This window comes from Verticillium alfalfae, genomic scaffold (genome assembly GCF_000150825.1).
Source record: "Verticillium alfalfae VaMs.102 supercont1.8 genomic scaffold, whole genome shotgun sequence".
Taxonomy (NCBI): Eukaryota; Fungi; Ascomycota; class Sordariomycetes; order Glomerellales; family Plectosphaerellaceae; genus Verticillium; species Verticillium alfalfae.
Window position 1 is genome coordinate 777,389 of NW_003315031.1, and position 17,072 is coordinate 794,460.

A 17,072-nucleotide genomic window follows, 5' to 3' on the forward strand; every position below is an offset into this window, starting at 1 on the left:
AGGCCTCGCCATGGTCGACGCTCTCCAGACCATCCTCCCCGACCCGGTGCCCGTTCACCACCTCGGCCTCTACCGCGAGCCCTCCACTCTCGAGCCCGTAGAGTACTACAACAACCTGCCCCACCACATCCCCGACCCGACCCTCACCGCCGCCTCCACCTCGGCCGCCGCCTTTGCGTCTGTCTCCACCGCCGCCTCCACCCTCGAGGCCGAGGCCAGCGGCGGCGCCGCCAACGCCTCGAGCCTCGCCATCATCCTCGACCCCGTCATCGCCACCGGCGGCACCTGCGCCGCCGCCATCAACACGCTGCGCGACTGGGGGGCGCGCCGCATCATCGTCCTCTCCGTCATTGGCGCTGCCGACGGCGTCAGGCGCGCCGCGAGTGAGTGGCCCGAGGCCACGGACATTTGGGTCGCGGGCGTCGATGCCGAGATTACGGCCGAGGGCATGTTGAAGCCTGGTCTGGGTGACGTGGGCGACAGGCTTTTCTTGACCATTGGAAAATAAGCACTTGATAGTTGGTATCAGTCTTCGTTTTCCAGGTGCTTCGCTCGGCGGACGGTTCTTGGGTGAGATGCGGGGGTATGCTTTTGGCGGCGCCTTACACGGGTATTTTGCTGCATCATCGTATCATGGGTAAGAAAAAAACATATCGGGACATAAATCTACCACTCACATGCCCAGACTTGTGTTTCAATACAAGTAGAAAACCGACAGTCGTAATGTGCGTAAAAGCAGGGCTACCGAGTAAAGGGTCTGAATTATGGCTGTGAACATTATACCCTGTATCGCTCCTCGTCGAGCATCGTCCTCTCCTTCCACGAGTCCTCTACCCATTGTGAAGCAACAACGCGGGGTATCTTCTGCCGGTTGCCGATGTCCTTGCGCACCGAAACGGCCGCATCCTGTTTCTCTGCATCTCGCCCTCCGACGAGCATAATGTGCGTGGATGAATCAACGGGCAAGCCATCGGTAACCTCCCCGCCGCCGAAGGCAATGTAGTTCCGCAAGCGAAACGCGTCGAGCTCCCCACCGGGTAGAACATGAAGGTGAACGACACAACGACCAAAGACGGCACTATCCCGTTCGCCCAAGTCGTTCCCCCTCTCCTTGAGCTGGCGTGCAAACTCGGCCGCGTCCTCGTCGCGCTCTTCACTCTTCTCGTGCGGAGACATGTCAACCAGAATCTGCCGCAGCTCCTCCACGTCTACAATCCGGAAGTAGCTGTCACCAAACTCGTCTGTGTTCTGCCTAGCAATCTCTCGCAGGCCCTCTGTTGCGTGGAACAAATGGCGTTCTTCGTAGGGCAGAAGACCGTCGTCGGTTTCTTGTGCGAGACAATCTTGAACCCAATTGGGCCGGATGATGTCCACGTCGCCCTTCTTGATGAGACTGGCGACGCTGACGACCCGCTTGTCCGCGATAAGGATCAGGTCTGACCGCGCGGCGTGTCGCTGCGTGATGCGACCGCCGTTTGCTTTGATCGTTGTCTCCAGCTGTGTCTTGGTCTTCTTGAATGGCTTGAGGGATTCGGACAGGACGCAGAATTCCAGCCCCTCGAAGACCTTTGACTTCTCGCCCTCAAACTGAACAGGTGTGCTGTCGGTGCCAGCAATGACAAGTTCCTTCTTGACACGCTTGACAGCTCTGCGCTTTGTGTTCTCCACGCTCATTGTCTTCTCCTGAGCCTCCTCTTCGACACGTCGACGCAGGTCCTGGAATTCCTGCACGCTGAGGCCCTGATCCCAGCTCTTGTCTTTTCGGAGCTTGCGAAACCTGGGGAATCGCAGCGTGAAGCCCAGGGCAAATTGATCGGATGGGCCGACGCTGGAGGCCTTTGCTTCGAGGACAAATGAGTCCTTTGGCCTGATCCAGACATCTGGTTTCTCGGCAAAGCCGTGTGCTAATTCAATGTACTCGTTCGGCGGCTTCTTGGGATCCCAGTCCTTCCACTTGCCGTCGGTGTGATGACGAATCTCGGCATAGTCCTCCACGCTGAAGCCGCCGCCAACTTTGAAAAGACTGAAGCACTTCTCGGGGTTGGCTCCCGCTTTGATGTGGTTCTCGCTGACGCGCAGGCCGCACAAGTACGTGGAGAGAATGCCGCCTCGCTTCCCCGAGCCGTAGTAGCCGCCAATCACGACACAATCGAGCGATTCGCCAAACTCTGTCATGTACTCGGGCTTCACTTTGAGCCAATCGTCGTTCCGGCTGTTGAGGCGGTACATGGAGCGCGGGTTCTTGAGGACCAAGCCTTCCGAGGCCTCGGCGACGACTTTGCGAAGGAGTGGCTCGATGGCATCTGCCGATGTCGCGGCCTCGTGCTCGTGTACCTCTATCCTTCTGTGTACACCAATAACAGCTTTCCTCAGCGCATTGTAGCGATCGCGGAGGGTGTATCGCGTCAACGGCTGGTCATTCAGGTACAAGATGTCAAAGACGCGGAAGAGCGGGCGGGGGCCAGTGTTGTTGTAGGGGTTCTTCTGTTCAGCCAGCGCTGCCGTCTTCAAGGTGCCAAACTGCATGATCTTGTCGGTGTCCGGGTCCCAGGTGATCATCTCGCCGTCCAAGATGATGTTTCGCACGCCAGCGGCAAAGGCCTTGCCGAGGTGTCGCGTCCACGCGCCGCGATCGTCCTTGAGGCCCTCGCCGTAGAGGTAAGTATAGTCTTTTCGCCTTGCGCGACCAGAAGCAGAAGCGCTGTGCCGCCGATATATTGAGGCGTCTCTCCATCATGTGCATCTGCATCCGTTCGCCGTCGAGCTTTCTCCTCGATCCAGTACTCGGGATCCTCTCGGTGGGCGCAGGTAGTCGACCATCTTCTGGAACGATGCCGGCATCTGAAACTGCGCTAATTGTGGCTGGAAGCATTGCATGAGGGTGACGCCCGTGTTCTCCTGCTCCAGCCGGACCTGTGGGTCGAACAGTTCCCAGCACACGCGCCGCAGGCTGGACGACACGTTGAACAAAGTCTCGGCGTCGGGGTGCCAGAGATGAAGCAACGTCTTTTCCGTGGCGCCAACCTTCATCTGCTTCAGGATGATGCGGATCAGCCACATGAGCTCTTCGGCGTTCATGCGCTCGTAGAACGTCTCAAACACTTCGAGGTTCTCCAGCTCTCCCGAGGACCCGGCCAGCTTGTCGAGCAGCTCATTGACGTCGGCAATCGTCATGTCACCCACTTCGATGCGCATGGGACGCTTCGACAAGACCTCAAAGGCTCGACCCGCAAAGTCGCCGGCCATTCGCGACGCCGTGGTTTGGCCGGGCAGCTTCCAGTGCAGGAGGTTGTAGCCGTCCTCGGAGTTCTTGTCAATCTTCATGAGCTTGACGAGGAGCTTGCCAATGGCGTTCTCCTTGAGGCCATAGACGCCCCTGTCACGGTCCTTGTCGGGCAGGATCAATCGCATGGCCGGGTAAAAATCGTGGCCGACATTCTTTCGCCATCGCGAGATGAACCGGTCGATGATGTGGCGGCGCTGCTCGCTCGGCGACGGCTTGGAAGGGCCATGGGGCCCGAGTTTGGCGCGGGGCGGGCCCGAGCCGGGGGGCTGCTTCTTGTTCTCCATCAAGGGGTTGAAGAGGCTCTTAAAGAGCTCCGAGAAGAGGAATGTCTCGGAGTGATTCCTTGGGCGACCAGGGTAGCTGCGGCTTGGTCAGTGATTGCCGCGAGACAAGTTGCAGAGGCGAGGGTCGCACTTCTCGTTGACCTCTTGCGAGGTCATACCACCGACCGCGTACTGGCGCTCATCTTCACCGATGGCGGCCGCGCTCGGCGACGGTTGTCCTTCTCGGTGGCTCATCACGGCAGGCAAGGCCGTGGCTGAATGCTACGGGCAGTGTCTCAGCGCACGAGGTTGCTGAGAGGACGAAGCTGACGCGCGTATCGGAATTCGGGAGGACAGTAACAGGATCGTCAAAAGCTTTCTTCATGCGTTTTCATGTAGGTGCATTATGGAAAGTGATGCAGAGACCAAGACCCAGGCTCTGTTGTTATAATGTTGGTCTTTGGAAGGCGGACGCATCTGGGGCAGGCACTCACAGGTGGTCGGTGCCTGGAGCTGCTGCAGCCTTGGAAAAGCGGGACACCCATGATCGCCTCTGTCCACCAGTAGCCGCATACATACAAATCCCCAGACGCATCGCCCCCCACAAGGCCATCTGTCCGGATAGCGGCATCCCAACCGACGCGTCATTCCATCCGAGCCATCACAGCATAACAACCTTGTATCAACTTCATCTCGTCCTTCACTCATCTCGCTCTTTCTCGCACGGGTAGAAAGGGCCATACGACGGCGACCCAGGGCCGCGTCGCATTTCAATTGGGACGGCTTCTAACTACCTACTCGTTGACCGTATCTCATCCATCATGCCTCAAGGGTAAAATCATGCAAAACATCGCTGCCGTCCATGGAAATTCCTCCCGTTTCAAGTGTACCATACAGTCAGTCCGCCACCATGTTGTCTCACTGCCTCGCCAGGATAGCCTCCACGGTCGACCCTCCTAGCTTCTTTGCCTCGCCAAGAACGTCTTCCGAAGATGACCCTCCCGGACTCGTCAGTGGTGCGAGCGAAGAACCTCACAGGCAAGGCAAGGGCAGGGGCATCACACGCTTAAGAGCGGGTAGAGAGAGTGTCAGAGTGGACCTTCTCGACGTCGACCTCGCGCATGGGCTCGGTGACCTGCTTCTTCTGGTTCTTGCGGCGGACGAGGAAGAAGGCAAGGGCGGCGAGCAGACCGAGACCGGCGACGACGCCGACGACGACGCCGGCAATCTCACCGCCGGCGAGGCCGGACGAGCCCTTGTCCTCGGAGGCGGTGAAGTCCTCGACGGTGTGGGGCGTCTTGCCGTTCTCGTCGGTCGTCGTGACGCTGACCGAGCCGTCCTCCTTGACCTCGGGGTCGGAGATGGTCGAGTTGAAGCAGGGGATCTCCTCGTCAAAGGCGGCAAACTCGACAAACTCGACGTCGGCGCAGGCGTAGTGCGTCGTGCGGTCGGCCTCGTTCTCCTCAAAGTTGGCGACGTAGAGGATGCGGTACGTGGCGTTGCTGCCGGCCGTGACGCTGGCGGGGTGGTCCGGCACCGTGATGCACGTGTGGCCGAGGTCCAGGGCGCCGACCTGGTCGGGGCCGTAGAACGTCTCAAAGTCGGACGCCGACGTGGGGTCTATCGCCAGCTTGTGTCAGTCATGTTGTTTTCCCATCGGCATGGCTCGCATCCACGAGCGGGGTCGTAGGGCTGGACTTACTGTTGCTGTACGAGACACCAACGTGGACAGCACGAGTGTTGTCCTGGGTGACGAGGGCGAGCCTGCCGTTGGCTACGTGGTCACTGTCAGCGTGTGTTGTGCAAGAGGGTACAGGATGACATCGTCGGGTCGGTCGATGAAGAAACGGTTTGACGGAGACAAGAAGAATTACTCACTGAGAGGGAAGGCAGTGCGCTCGCCGAGCTGGGCACCGCCGCAGGGGGCCGTCTCGTCGGTGGCATCCACCCACTTCCTGTCGGCGGGCCAGAGGAAGGCGGCGGCGCCCATCTCGTTGCTGGTGGTGGCCTGAGCGACGGTGGACGAGGCGAAGAAAGCGCCGACGAGGGCGACAACCTTGGAAGAGACCATTTTGGGCAAGGGACCAGAGTGTGTAAGCTCAAGAGAAGGGATGGGTGTTGAGGCTTATGCTTGTCAGAGAGAAGACACTGGGCTTGGGTTGGGGGCTTGAAGCTGGGGCAAAGGAGGTCAAGAGAGCCGTGAGGAGAGAAAACGAGAAGGAGGATCACGGCATGTTGGGCCGTCGACCACAGCCATATATGGTTTCTCTGCGTCTCGTCGCCAAGTGGTCGAGGTCCGCAGCAGGTGAGTGTGTCTCCCGCCAGCCCCCGTCTCTCTCTCTCTCTTACTTTCCTGCGTCCTGCCTCGGATCGTTTTTGCTGCTCGCCCACTGGCTCCTACGCCCCGTTCGCTCGCACTATCTAACCTTTGGCTATTACCTACCCAGGTAAGCCAAGGTACCCTCACCTACCATACACATGCTCAAACCCCGCCCCCCTCGCCTCTCAGTTGCCGACAAACCACCGATCCAACCGTGCTGCTACCGGCAGAAGGCAGGGTGCCCAGGCCACGGACTAGCATGTCGCGAGCAGCCGACCAGCAGACTCTTACAGCCAAGACTGACCAGCGGCCTGGTACACACCCTATTTCGCCACCGCAACGAGCTGTTATTCGCTCAGGCCACACCAACCTGTCCTTGTCCAGGCCCACGTCCATGTCCAGGCCCCCGTCCGTTTCCAGGCCCCGTACTCGTCTCTTGGCCCTCGTCTGGACGGTGGCCCCCATGGGCAGAATACCCCCGTTAGTCCCACACGTCCCCACCGGATCCTTGGGCTCCACTGGCCCCTCTGAGAAAAGTTATCAGATGGTGACACTGGCCAATGAAGCCATCGAGGCATATCCACCATAATTCTAATGGCGCCATATCAGATCATCTGATTAGATGATCTCTTTGTTTCTGATTGGACAATGCGATCAGCCACGGCTCTAGCTCGTCTTGGCTGCACAGATAACTCGTCGAAAATGCTGTCCGACTCATCCACCTGGTGCTCCTCGGTCCTCCCTAGCTCCTCGTCTGCTTCCGTCTGCCCTTCCCACACATCGCACTTGACTGCCCATTTCAGCTGTCATCCCCTCTTCTCGTCGTATCCGGCTGCGGCGCGCAGTTTCTTCGATAGTTCTCATGCCCGGTTTTGGGTTGCACTAGGCGCGTGTCGACTTGCCATTTTTTTCCCTTCCTTTCACGACAGCGGCTGTCCGTGTCAGGATCAGGGTTCTTTCATCATCGGCCAGCCCAGCTATTACTCCGAATCTCTCACACACGTTCTCTCTCTCTCTCTCTCTCTCTCGTCATGGGGAAAGGATTTGAGTCACAGCTTATCCTCGTCGTCCCACACTCCACTGCACTCCCTGTCTCTCGGGTTCGTCCATCGTGTGCCGGATCGGCGATATCGGCCTAAGCGCGCCCGCCACGTCTTGCCAGTTACCACCGGTATCCGACTGGGCGGAGCACCATGCGAGGTCGGAAATTGTGCGACGGCATGTGTTCGCGCGCGAGCGAGTTGATCATGTTCTGGCACGCTTTCTGACTCTCTTTATTCTGGTTCTCTGCCCCGCTTGCCGCTCTGCAAGGACCATGTGTCCGTCCATTTGCCCCATCTTGTCGCCACGCGAGCCATCGCTGCTAGACTATGGCCTGCTGGTCCGAATCGCCCGACTCAGCCACCAGGATGCCAGTCTTCTCGCCTGGCCTTACTTGGCGCGCCGGAAGGGAGATTAGGACGATGCGTAGCCAGGAACCTTGCAGCTCATCGTCTCCTGGCCCTGACGGATGCAACGTAAACATTGCTGGGTACAGGAGAAGCTAAGGTATAAGACGCTGAACCTTCTCGCCTTCGTCCCTCCATCACCCGACTCTCTCTTCCCTTCCTCCAGCCAATCTTATCCAGCCATCTTCGCAAGTCTCCTCGTCGTTTGTCTCTCGCTCATAGGTCACTCGTTCCACTCTTGGTTACTACAAGCTTCTCAAGCCGCAGTCCAACCCCCACGTCAGACTTTCCAACACACCCCCAAATCTATCAACATGGTTGCCACCCGTATCTTCTCCGTCGGTGCCGCTCTGGCCCTGGCTCTGCCTGCCACTGCCTCGCCCACCCTCGCTCGCCGCAGCTTCGAGATTAGCGAGTTCACTCCCTTCCAGAAGCGCCAGGTCTCCAGCGAGCAGTTTGCCTGCCACTCCGCCTGCGGTATGTCTACGCCTGAACCTCTCATAGGCACTGGTCATTCCGAAAACTGACATGATCCAGGCAACACCATCATCGAGTCCGAGAGCGGCACGGCGCACTGCTCTTCCACCGCTTGGCGTACCCGCCTCGACGAGTGCTTGGACTGCGTCCAGGACTTCCCCATCTGGCAGTTCTACAGCGAGGGTGTCCAGGCCGGCGCCACCGCCTGCGGCCTCACCGCCGAGCCTGGCTCCCCCTCCTCCGGCGGCGAGACCGAGACCACCCCTGCCGCTGAGCCCACTGCTGCTCCCGTCACCACCACCGCTGCTGCTGCGCCCACCACCGCCGCCGCTGAGGAAGAGACCACTGCCGCCGCCGCCGAGACGACCGCCGCCGTCCCCGCTCCTGAGCCCTCATCTCCCGCCTCTGAGGGCGAGACTACCCCCGAGTCTCAGTACCCCGTCCCCACCGTCTCCGAGGCCGCCCCAGTGGTTTCCGAGTCCGCTGTCGCCTCTGTTGTTCCCTCCACCGTTGCCACTCCCTCTGGCAACAACGTAAGTTTTTTGTACAGCCCTTCATCTGCGAATGTTTCATTGACCAGCCATATCTAGACCATTCCTGAGCCCACCACCGTCGAGGTTGACGGCGCTGCCTCCCTCGGCTTCATGGGTGTTGCCGCCATGCTCGGCCTCGCTGCCATTGCCCTCTAAGCGACTTGTTTGGTTTCCAGGCAACTGAAACTGAGGCGTTTGAAAACCGTATGGCCATGATGGAATGGCCTTGTTGTAATAGCTTGCTGTTCTGTACATAACACTGGGGAGAGATGCGATTATGAGTCATTGGTAATGACCCTATTAATAAGATAAAAGATGGGATATGATGATTTCATCTGCATTGTTGTGATGTATGATCTACTCAGTCCCTTCGTCGTAGGTACTGGACGGGCCAATTCAAGGTCTGCCAGATTTAAGTACGTCTTCCTACTTAGATCCACGGGCCCGTTGGGATATATGTCGCAAATTGAACTCGTTGAATTCTTTGCTTGACATAAGATTTCTCATGGCTCCGCAGCACATTCTCACATTTATTCTCATGTTTCTATTCAAACTGTCCCGGCTGACGTTTTTGTGTCTCCTCCTGGACATGGAAAGATGAGATTTCCAGAAAGCCTTGAGTGCTTGCATGCCCGGCCGCGTCTGCACGTCTCGAAAGCCTCGCATGAATGGAAGCAAGAGCCAGCACAACGCATAGCAGTACCAGCCACCTTATAGACGTCGTCGGCAGAATGTTAATAGAGAAAGTGCTAACAGCGTTACACATCCCGTTCGCCCCACGAAAACCATTTTCAGGTACCCGAGTTCCTTCAAAAGCCGACTTGGAGAACCAAGCCACATTCACAATCCCGTGTTGCGGTATCGGGCGGCTTTCCACGGATGGCCCGAACGTCGTCCAAGACGGGAACCGCTTCAGGCCTGGCTCGAATCTGGTCTCCTACCAGACAAGTATCTCCGAGCCAACCGCCCGACAGGCCGGCCGAGCCCTTTCCAGCATCCCGCAACCTCGCTGCATTGGGGCGCTTGTGTGCTGACCAATGAGTCCATGCATGTTGTTCGTGTTGATTGTTCTTCCAGACATGCCTGTTGGTCCGACGTGATGCCTGAGATCGAGATCGCTGGCAGCCGTCTGCTTGAACTTGGAACGATGCTACCAGAACCGTCCATGTGGTCAGGCACTGCCTCTCAGCCACTCCGCCGTTCAGTCTCTGTACTCTCACGCTGTCGGTGGGCTAGGGTGGCAACCCTTGCGCCTCTTGGCCAGCCCCGGGCTGCTACCGGCAGCCCAGGAGTGCAACTCTACGCGACGTGCGTCCGCAATTAGTCCGCCGGTCTCCGAGACCGCCAACAAAAGTACATGGGGGAAAGCGACGAGTGACACAGACTCCACTGTATGATGAAATCACCAGCGTGTCGTGCCAGCACAGGCCAACATCATGCTATCAAGTGAACTCACATGCTGGTCTGACCATTGTTCAAGATAAGTTCACACGTTACTGACGCATTGTGTCCTGACAACAACCCTGGGAATGTGTCCTGATCTTGGTCTCAAGCGGCTGAATCTTCAACAGCTCGCTACAAAGAACGTGGCTGAATATTGAACTATACTGTAGGGCCACATGACTAGCTGTACATGACACCCCCTGTTCCCAAACCATGACCCATGCCGCGGGCCAAGAATTCTGGCATCCTGCGTTCTTGGCTTGATCTGATAACGATAGGCTCCTACCGGACGGCCAGAACGTGGCCATGGCGGATCCCACTCGTCCACAAGGGATGGTGCAGGTGATCGGCGTGGGATCTTGACATTATCAAACCGGTAGGCCAGCAAACCAAGATGTCTATCTAGTACTTCCTGCGTGAAATCATGTACGGAACTGGATCCAGAAAAGCCATGATTGAACGTACCCGCCCCAGCCACCTCTCTTCCTTCGTTCTCGCTCAATAGCCCGAGAGCCCTGTTTCTTTCTCCTCGTCTCGTGCGTCGCATTGGACAAGGCCCAATCCCAATGCTCCGTAGTTCGCAGGATAGTTGCCCGACAGCATCCATAATCTGGCTCTTCTACCGCAATTTGATCTAGTTCACTCTGCAAAGCCTCGATGTCATCGATCAGCCAGGCAACATGCTGTCTCCTCATGGACCTGATCTCACCGAGCACGAGGTTCAGTGTTATCAGGACAACACCGCGGATATCCTCCATACTGATTGGGCTTCGAATCCCAGTATCTTGTAGACTTGAACCTGACTTCCCCGCCAGCAGTCTGGCCACGGAACAGGCCGCAAGCATTCATCACTGGCACCAACCTGCGCCCTCTCATCCAGTGAGAAGCCCGAACGCGCCGGCAGCAGCGGCAGCATCACTCTTGGCACACAAACCGTCTCCCTCCAGCCAATCGTGGCAGTAACGGTACGTGACTCAAGTCCGAGGCGTTCAGAGCCGCTGGGATGCTGTACCGCAGTCACCAGTCTACCCTCGACCTCGTTCACCCCCTCTCCAGCCACCAAGCACGTGAGACTGCGCCAGCAGATGCGGGAGTACCTCTTCCTTGGCCAGCATGCCAAGTTCCACGAGGTTTTTACGCCGATCATCAACGTCCCTTGTCCGCAAGCGCAACGTCCAGCGCAGACAGAGAGACCCAAACGCGTGGTTGCGGGCTTTGCAATCCCTCGCTTCGATCATGGCCGAGCCCGACTTTGTAATCCGCGTGTATGTCGTGAACGCGGAGCATCTTGCTACTGCGGCCCCGCGGGCCTGGCGAACCCTTCGGGGGGGTCGGTCGACGAAGTCCTGCTTGCATCCCAATTGCATGACAGCGCCCCCACGCCGTGGAACAAAGCGACACGCTGCAGCTGCGAGTTATCCTTTGTGATAAGTCACGGCGAGTTGCTCAATTTGCTCGCTCACTGAACGCACACCTCACCCCGCTCGTGGTGCCGGCGTCAGACGTGATGTTTTCGTTTGACCAGCAACTCTGTGATCATCCATTCTGGACCGTAGGCATCACTGGCGGACGAGTCGAAGAAGAAAAAGACCTGCGGTCTAGAGCATCAGCTTCCCGTCGCGCAAAGGTCATTGTAGCGACTTCGCTTTCGAGTTTTTCCAATGAGATATCGCTCGGATGCGAGTTCGGGGGATGGTGGTTCTAGAGAGAGCGTAGGTGGACTGGAAAACGTAAATCTCGTCAGAGTAGCCGCCGAGACAACATTCCGTTCTGCAGACGCTGTCAGCTTGATGGCCACCTGCGACACGCTCTCGCCAAGCTTAGTCTTGTTGTAGGGTGGTGCGAGGGACAGCCCGTGGACGGTTCTCACGTGAGAGAGGGGATGCCGTGCCGGTTCTGGCGTTGGCGTTGTGACTTTGTCTGCGAGCCTGGGCCGGACCAGTAGTGTGTTGCTGTTCGTGGAAGGGTTGATCTTCGCTGGGAAGTTCAGGTCCTCTGGACCCATTCTCGGCATGGCAGGTAGATAATGCATGTGTACTAATCGACCTTTGGCAACGGCGTCGGCTCATGGGCGTATGACTTCTTAAGGTTTCCCCTGTGTGCGAGTTGCAATTTTCACTTTCTCCTCCGTAATAGAAAGGATAACTAATACTTGAGGTCTCCAATTCTCACAAGGCTACGAATTCTGAAATGAGCCTGATAGACAGGTCAAGACTCACAAGTATCCTGTTCCGGTTCATGTTTTTACGATCAGGCCAACATCATTGCGTTGATCTGCCGAAACGCGCGGTCAGAGAGTACAATTGCTGATCCGGAGATCAGAGTAGCAACTGTTTTGACTGGGAGCTTTCATATTCTTTGTCCACCTTGGCCACAAGGCCATGCGGCATAACTCGAATCCCAAGCGTAACTGACAAAGGCTGACGGACGTAGTTTCTCGACCACTTTTCCTGTTGACATGCCATGTTCAGGAAATGTCCCTCGCAAAACTTACTGATCTGATCATGACGATTGCGAATAGCCTCGAGCCTGGGTATAAATTCATCGTAGCTCCTTGACAAGCGGAACATCTCAGCCCCAGACCATCATACCATCGACAGTAACTGACAGCGCAGCTAGACATAACCGAACACACTCCTGTTGATCCTGTTGAGCCTCTAATTCCGCAGACTCGCAGCAAAAACCATGGCAGACAAGGCAGTGACCAAGCTCCCGGCCCGCATACAGGACTCAAAGCCCCGCAAAGGCGAGACGTTGCGCAAAGAGCAGTATCGCTACCTCCGCTGGGAGCGCAGGCACAGCCGCAATGGAGGCCTAGGATGGGCGCAAATTATCTGGCCCAATATGCCTGAGAAAGCTGGCGACACCATCCCCTCGCTCCCGAGCATCCGTGAGCTGATCAGTAGCCTTATTGTGCGCGGCGCTCTTCCTTTGCCGCTCGCTTTTCACGTGACTGAGTTTGCCAACGGCATGTGCAGTCGCGTCTTCAAGCTTGAGTTTCCCGAGGGCACCGAGATGCCTGACGGCATGAAGAGCACAGTACTGCTCCGTTTCGCAGCGCCCCTGGATCCGTACTGGAAGACAGAGTCGGAGGTGGCGACCATGGCATGGCTGGCGGCCAAGACCTTTGTGCCGGTCCCGCGGGTGTATTTCTTCGATTCGTCGGCGAACAACGACCTCGGGTTGGAATGGGTGATTATGGAACTGGTCGAGGGATACACGTTTGCCAACTGGATCGACGACTGGGCCGACGAGGATGGAATGGACCAGCTGACGTTAACAGATGATCAGATGAGCCTCGTTGGCTATCAAGCCAACAGTTACCTGTTGAGCCTGCGCGCACGCCAGTTCGACAAGATTGGCAGCCTGTACTGCAACTGGGGAACAGGTGAGTTCTATGTCGGCCCGATGGTTCACCTTGACTACTTCCATGGTGACCGTCTCCAGTACGAAGGTTTGCAGCGGGGACCATTTAGCAATATTTCCGAATATTTCAAGTCCCTGACGGATCTCACGATTCTCGAAGCCCGCCACATGCAGGAAGCTGATCGGAACCAGGTCCTGGCACTGACCGGTGCTGCGTGCTGGGACGTTGTTGGCGAGAACGATCCTGGGTTTACAAAGCCACCGAGCGTCCAGGGTTTACAGAGTCGCGCCAACCAGATCAACACCGAGCTGATGCCACGCCTACTAGCGCACGTCAGGGACCTACCAACATTTGCCGGGGGCGTGAACAACGAGGCTGGGCCCGTCGACGGATGGCACACTGAACTGATGCATCCCGACTTACATAGCAACAACGTGCTCGTTCCCCGTTCGGCGATCGGGATACCCAAGATCGCGGCCATCATCGATTGGGATTGGACGTGTTTGATGCCGCCCTCGCTGTCGGGGTCATGCCCGCCCTTGAGTTGGAATTTCAGGATAGGCTGGCTGGGAGCGTCAGGTAACCAAACGCGCAATTGTTGGAAATCCATCATATCCTCGCTCCTGGCGATCTGGAGAAGGATATTCTTCCGACGCTGCAGGGCTATCCCGTCAACAACATTGCATCCGCGATCTCAAGCCCAGCGAAGAAATTCATTGTCAAGCGCGCCCTGGCGCTGCGAAGCGGTTCACCTCGTGTGCCGAAGAATAGCAGCCTCGGATTCTCGCGACATGGAATGGGTCACCAGCCGCTATCGAATATCTGAATCAGCAGCAGCAGGGTGGGGATTGATAGATTGACCGGCCGGTATGCTTTGAGGGCCTCGTCAAGTGAGTATTCAGTAACGACGCTGTAGAAAGCACGTGTAGACATTGGTTGACTGACGCGAGACCTGGCGTTCATGAGAATGGTTGGGTCTCTGAGTAAAAGGAAATCTGTAGACCATAGATTAGAAATGAGCCTGAGAGACACGAGAGATTTTGGTTATGCGAGCCACATGAAGTGAAGTCAGCTGAAGTTGATGGCCGCTTGCCCAGCATCTGTCTTGGCAGTAAATTTTGCTCGTGGTTGGAGGAGCACAACCCCAGCGTAGATTACAGGCAAGGCGACATGCTCGTCGGCAGCTTGTCCACAAGTTGGACCAAAAGGTCCGAGAGAGAAGGGGCAAGGGAGGGGTTCAGATCGCGATCAGGAACACGTCCATCCTACGTGCGCCTCGTCCTTGACACAGTCAGGGCCGGCAAGCACCGAAACGTGTTTTGTGCGCCATGCCAATCTCCCCCAGGAGTAGCTTTCCCGCTGGTGATGCTGTGGCTTTGACTCGAACAGCCCGTCTGGTGGTGCAAGTCGCACTAACAGCGGATGGCGTCACTGGTATCGCTGGGTCGCGAGGGAGTGAACTATCGGCTGACGTCATGGACAGCCATTAGGGGGTTCACCCAGTGAACCCATTCTTTGCTGCCTCGACGAGCCGCAGTAGTAGTAGTAGTAGTAGTAGTTTTCCAAGAGCATCTGCTTGCGGACTCTGCAAAGCCCACAGGCGAGCGGCATGCTTGACAACGCGGTCAGACGATTTGGCGATCTGGATCGAGTTTGCTGGCCTTAACAGGCTCGACGGGGTGGACAGGTTTCCACACCTGCGGAAGACTTGGGGGGTGCAGGGCTATGGGGTCAAGCGTTACGCGTCGGGTAGCGATTATGACGATGTGCAAAACAAATCCTGTCCCCTTGCTCGCTGCACCAAGCATTGAGGCGCCTGGTCCGGCTCGTCATGTCTTGTGCCCGCCGTTGCATCGCGAGATGCAGAGACAGACGGGGGGGGAAGAGCACGGCCTGGTTCAGATGGAGTCGCTGGTGTCGCTTGGCAGGATATCCGGGGGGCTCGTCAGAAGCACACAGAGAGCATCCGTTTTCTGCGATGCAATGCCGTTGTCATGGGGAATCGATGCGCCCTTCCATCGCGCCGTTTTCGATTGCAACCAGTGTAGCATTGGCTGTATCGAAAGGAAACGTGAATGGGGTGCACATTGGAATGTATCCAGCTAATGTGATGGCAATCGAGACATGCAGGGACGGGGCGCCTGACCGAAGCGCTTCAGGTGGCCAGGGTGCATCGCAAACAGAGGTCTGCGTTCCAGCCCAGGCCCGCGACGTGCTCAATTGATAGTTCGTCGCACTCCTCCCTCCAGCTTCATGTGGATACCATCCGGGCATGCGCCGGGATGTGGGCACCGACTGGGTAGCCAGCTGGCCGGCTGTAGGGCAAGGCGTTGCTGGGGGGTAGCTAGCGGGCGGTCCATCGTGGGGTATGACGCTGTTGAGGCTACGAAACGGGGGCGCGTCGTGAGAATCTCCGGGCGGGCCAAGGACAGGTTAGAACCCGCCTCATCGATCGGCGCTGGGGTCATCGGGGGGGGCGTTCACGGGAGATTGGCCACAAGCTGAGCCAGCATCGTGGTTTCTGTCCCAGTTCTTCGTCAATTGGGTTGTTCGCTTCCCAAAGAGGGACTGGGGGGGGGAGTCTATCAGGCTCGTGAACCCCGTGTCGTGGCACATGCATGTTCTCGTCGACTCATCAAGGATCGGTGGACCAGACGGTGTGGGCGTGGCCAGCCGCTATGGATGAGAATCGCCAAAGACTTGGCAGCACGGAGCAGGCAGAGTCTAGGCCTGACATCTGGCTGCGCTCTCGAAGAACGGGCACGCGCTTGTGACAGATGGCTGAGTACCTGGGCCAGAGTCGATGGGTTGTGGCCAGAGCCTGTCTGGAGTGCACCCGGGCAACCAAGTACCGGCAGCGGCTGAGTGGCAGCTGGGCCCTCGTCATCGCGATCCACTGTTGGCCGTTGACCACCTACCTATATGGAGACGCACCAGAATGGCACAGACATGATCCAGCGGGGTTGTTCCGTCTCATGAGAAACCAGTCAACTCCAGCGGCGGGGACTTGACTGGCTGTTGCTCCCAGGAAGGCATGCGAGTGTGAAGTATCGCCTGTCCCAAGGATAAGAACAGGTGATGCCGAACGAGCGCCAGTTCGAGGCCGCAGGAGGCTCTCCCTGCACCTGGGGGAGACTGTCCGTTTCGGGAAGGGGCATTAGGAGATCTCATTCGGAGGTGGGCAAGCACGGGGAATCGGACTGCAACCGCCTCCCTGTCAACTGCTTTCCCCCCCACCGCTCCTCCCCCCCAACTCTGATGCCTTCGCCGCCGGGTCACCAACGATGGAGGGGGGGTCCAGGCATAAGCTGGGGTGAAAAGCAGTGATCCAACTGAGACCCCCTTCGCGGATGGAATGAAGAGCCTTTGAATTCAGAACCAGTGTCAGACAAAGATGGACAACGAACCTCCCATTTCCATGGCAGGGGCGAGAGTGTGCCGTCGTGGCGCATGGCTGGCCAGGGGTTGCAGGGATCGCAAGGGGGTCGCACCAGCTGGCAAGCAGAAACCCTCAAGCCAATGAGGGTCCGACCTGGTGCTTGAGTCCCGGATCAGAGGCTCCACAGGAGCTACCGCAAACGATGACGTCCTTCACACGAAGCTCCTTCCAAGCTTCACGGTAACGTCACTGCTTCTGTAGTGCTTGTGCCCGTCTCCGTCTCCGTCTCCCCAGCGTGCCGTCCTGCCTACCCTCTCCACGGTAGGTACCTTGGGCACCCTGTCAATGGTGCAGTGCGAGCTAACGTGTCGGCCATTCCCCAGTGAGGTCTCGCTGAGTGCATCCGCCCGTCATCATCCTTCTTGGAAGCCCAGATTCAGCCAAGGACCAGGGCAAGCTTTTCCTCTGGTGCCGTCTCACCTGAAGTGCCCGAGCTGGGGCCGTCAGTCGGTGCCCTCTCTGCACCCCCCTTTGTTTTGTGGTAAAAAAAAAAAAA

General features: G+C 57.6%; 5 protein-coding genes across 5 annotated transcripts in view; 3 read left to right on the plus strand and 2 right to left on the minus strand.

Annotated features, from left to right (window-relative positions):
* VDBG_06666 (uracil phosphoribosyltransferase) overlaps nucleotides 1-508 on the plus strand; it is a gene marked incomplete at both ends in the record, with an annotated part of 914 nt that extends 406 nt beyond the window's left edge. The window contains one exon of the mRNA XM_003003058.1: nucleotides 29-508. Coding sequence (XP_003003104.1) covers nucleotides 29-508 — 480 coding nt within the window. The remainder of the gene's footprint in view (nucleotides 1-28) is intronic.
* A 269-nt stretch (nucleotides 509-777) lies between these two features.
* VDBG_06667 (DNA ligase) lies at nucleotides 778-3,804 on the minus strand (the record flags this gene model as incomplete). Its single annotated transcript, XM_003003059.1, has 3 exons — nucleotides 778-2,646; nucleotides 2,785-3,646; nucleotides 3,701-3,804. 3 exons carry the CDS (start codon nucleotides 3,802-3,804, stop codon nucleotides 778-780), a joined length of 2,835 nt encoding a protein of 944 aa, XP_003003105.1.
* Nucleotides 3,805-4,615: 811 nt separating this feature from the next.
* VDBG_06668 (conserved hypothetical protein) lies at nucleotides 4,616-5,620 on the minus strand (the record flags this gene model as incomplete). The annotated part of the gene is made up of 3 exons (XM_003003060.1): nucleotides 4,616-5,169; nucleotides 5,252-5,323; nucleotides 5,428-5,620. 3 exons carry the CDS (start codon nucleotides 5,618-5,620, stop codon nucleotides 4,616-4,618), a joined length of 819 nt encoding a protein of 272 aa, XP_003003106.1.
* A 2,011-nt stretch (nucleotides 5,621-7,631) lies between these two features.
* On the plus strand, nucleotides 7,632-8,483 carry VDBG_06669 (predicted protein; the record flags this gene model as incomplete). The annotated part of the gene is made up of 3 exons (XM_003003061.1): nucleotides 7,632-7,794; nucleotides 7,855-8,327; nucleotides 8,385-8,483. The coding sequence occupies 3 exons, from the start codon at nucleotides 7,632-7,634 to the stop codon at nucleotides 8,481-8,483; spliced, it is 735 nt and encodes a 244-aa protein (XP_003003107.1).
* A 3,972-nt stretch (nucleotides 8,484-12,455) lies between these two features.
* On the plus strand, nucleotides 12,456-13,908 carry VDBG_06670 (conserved hypothetical protein; the record flags this gene model as incomplete). The annotated part of the gene is made up of 2 exons (XM_003003062.1): nucleotides 12,456-13,716; nucleotides 13,775-13,908. 2 exons carry the CDS (start codon nucleotides 12,456-12,458, stop codon nucleotides 13,906-13,908), a joined length of 1,395 nt encoding a protein of 464 aa, XP_003003108.1.
* Nucleotides 13,909-17,072: the final 3,164 nt, after the last annotated feature.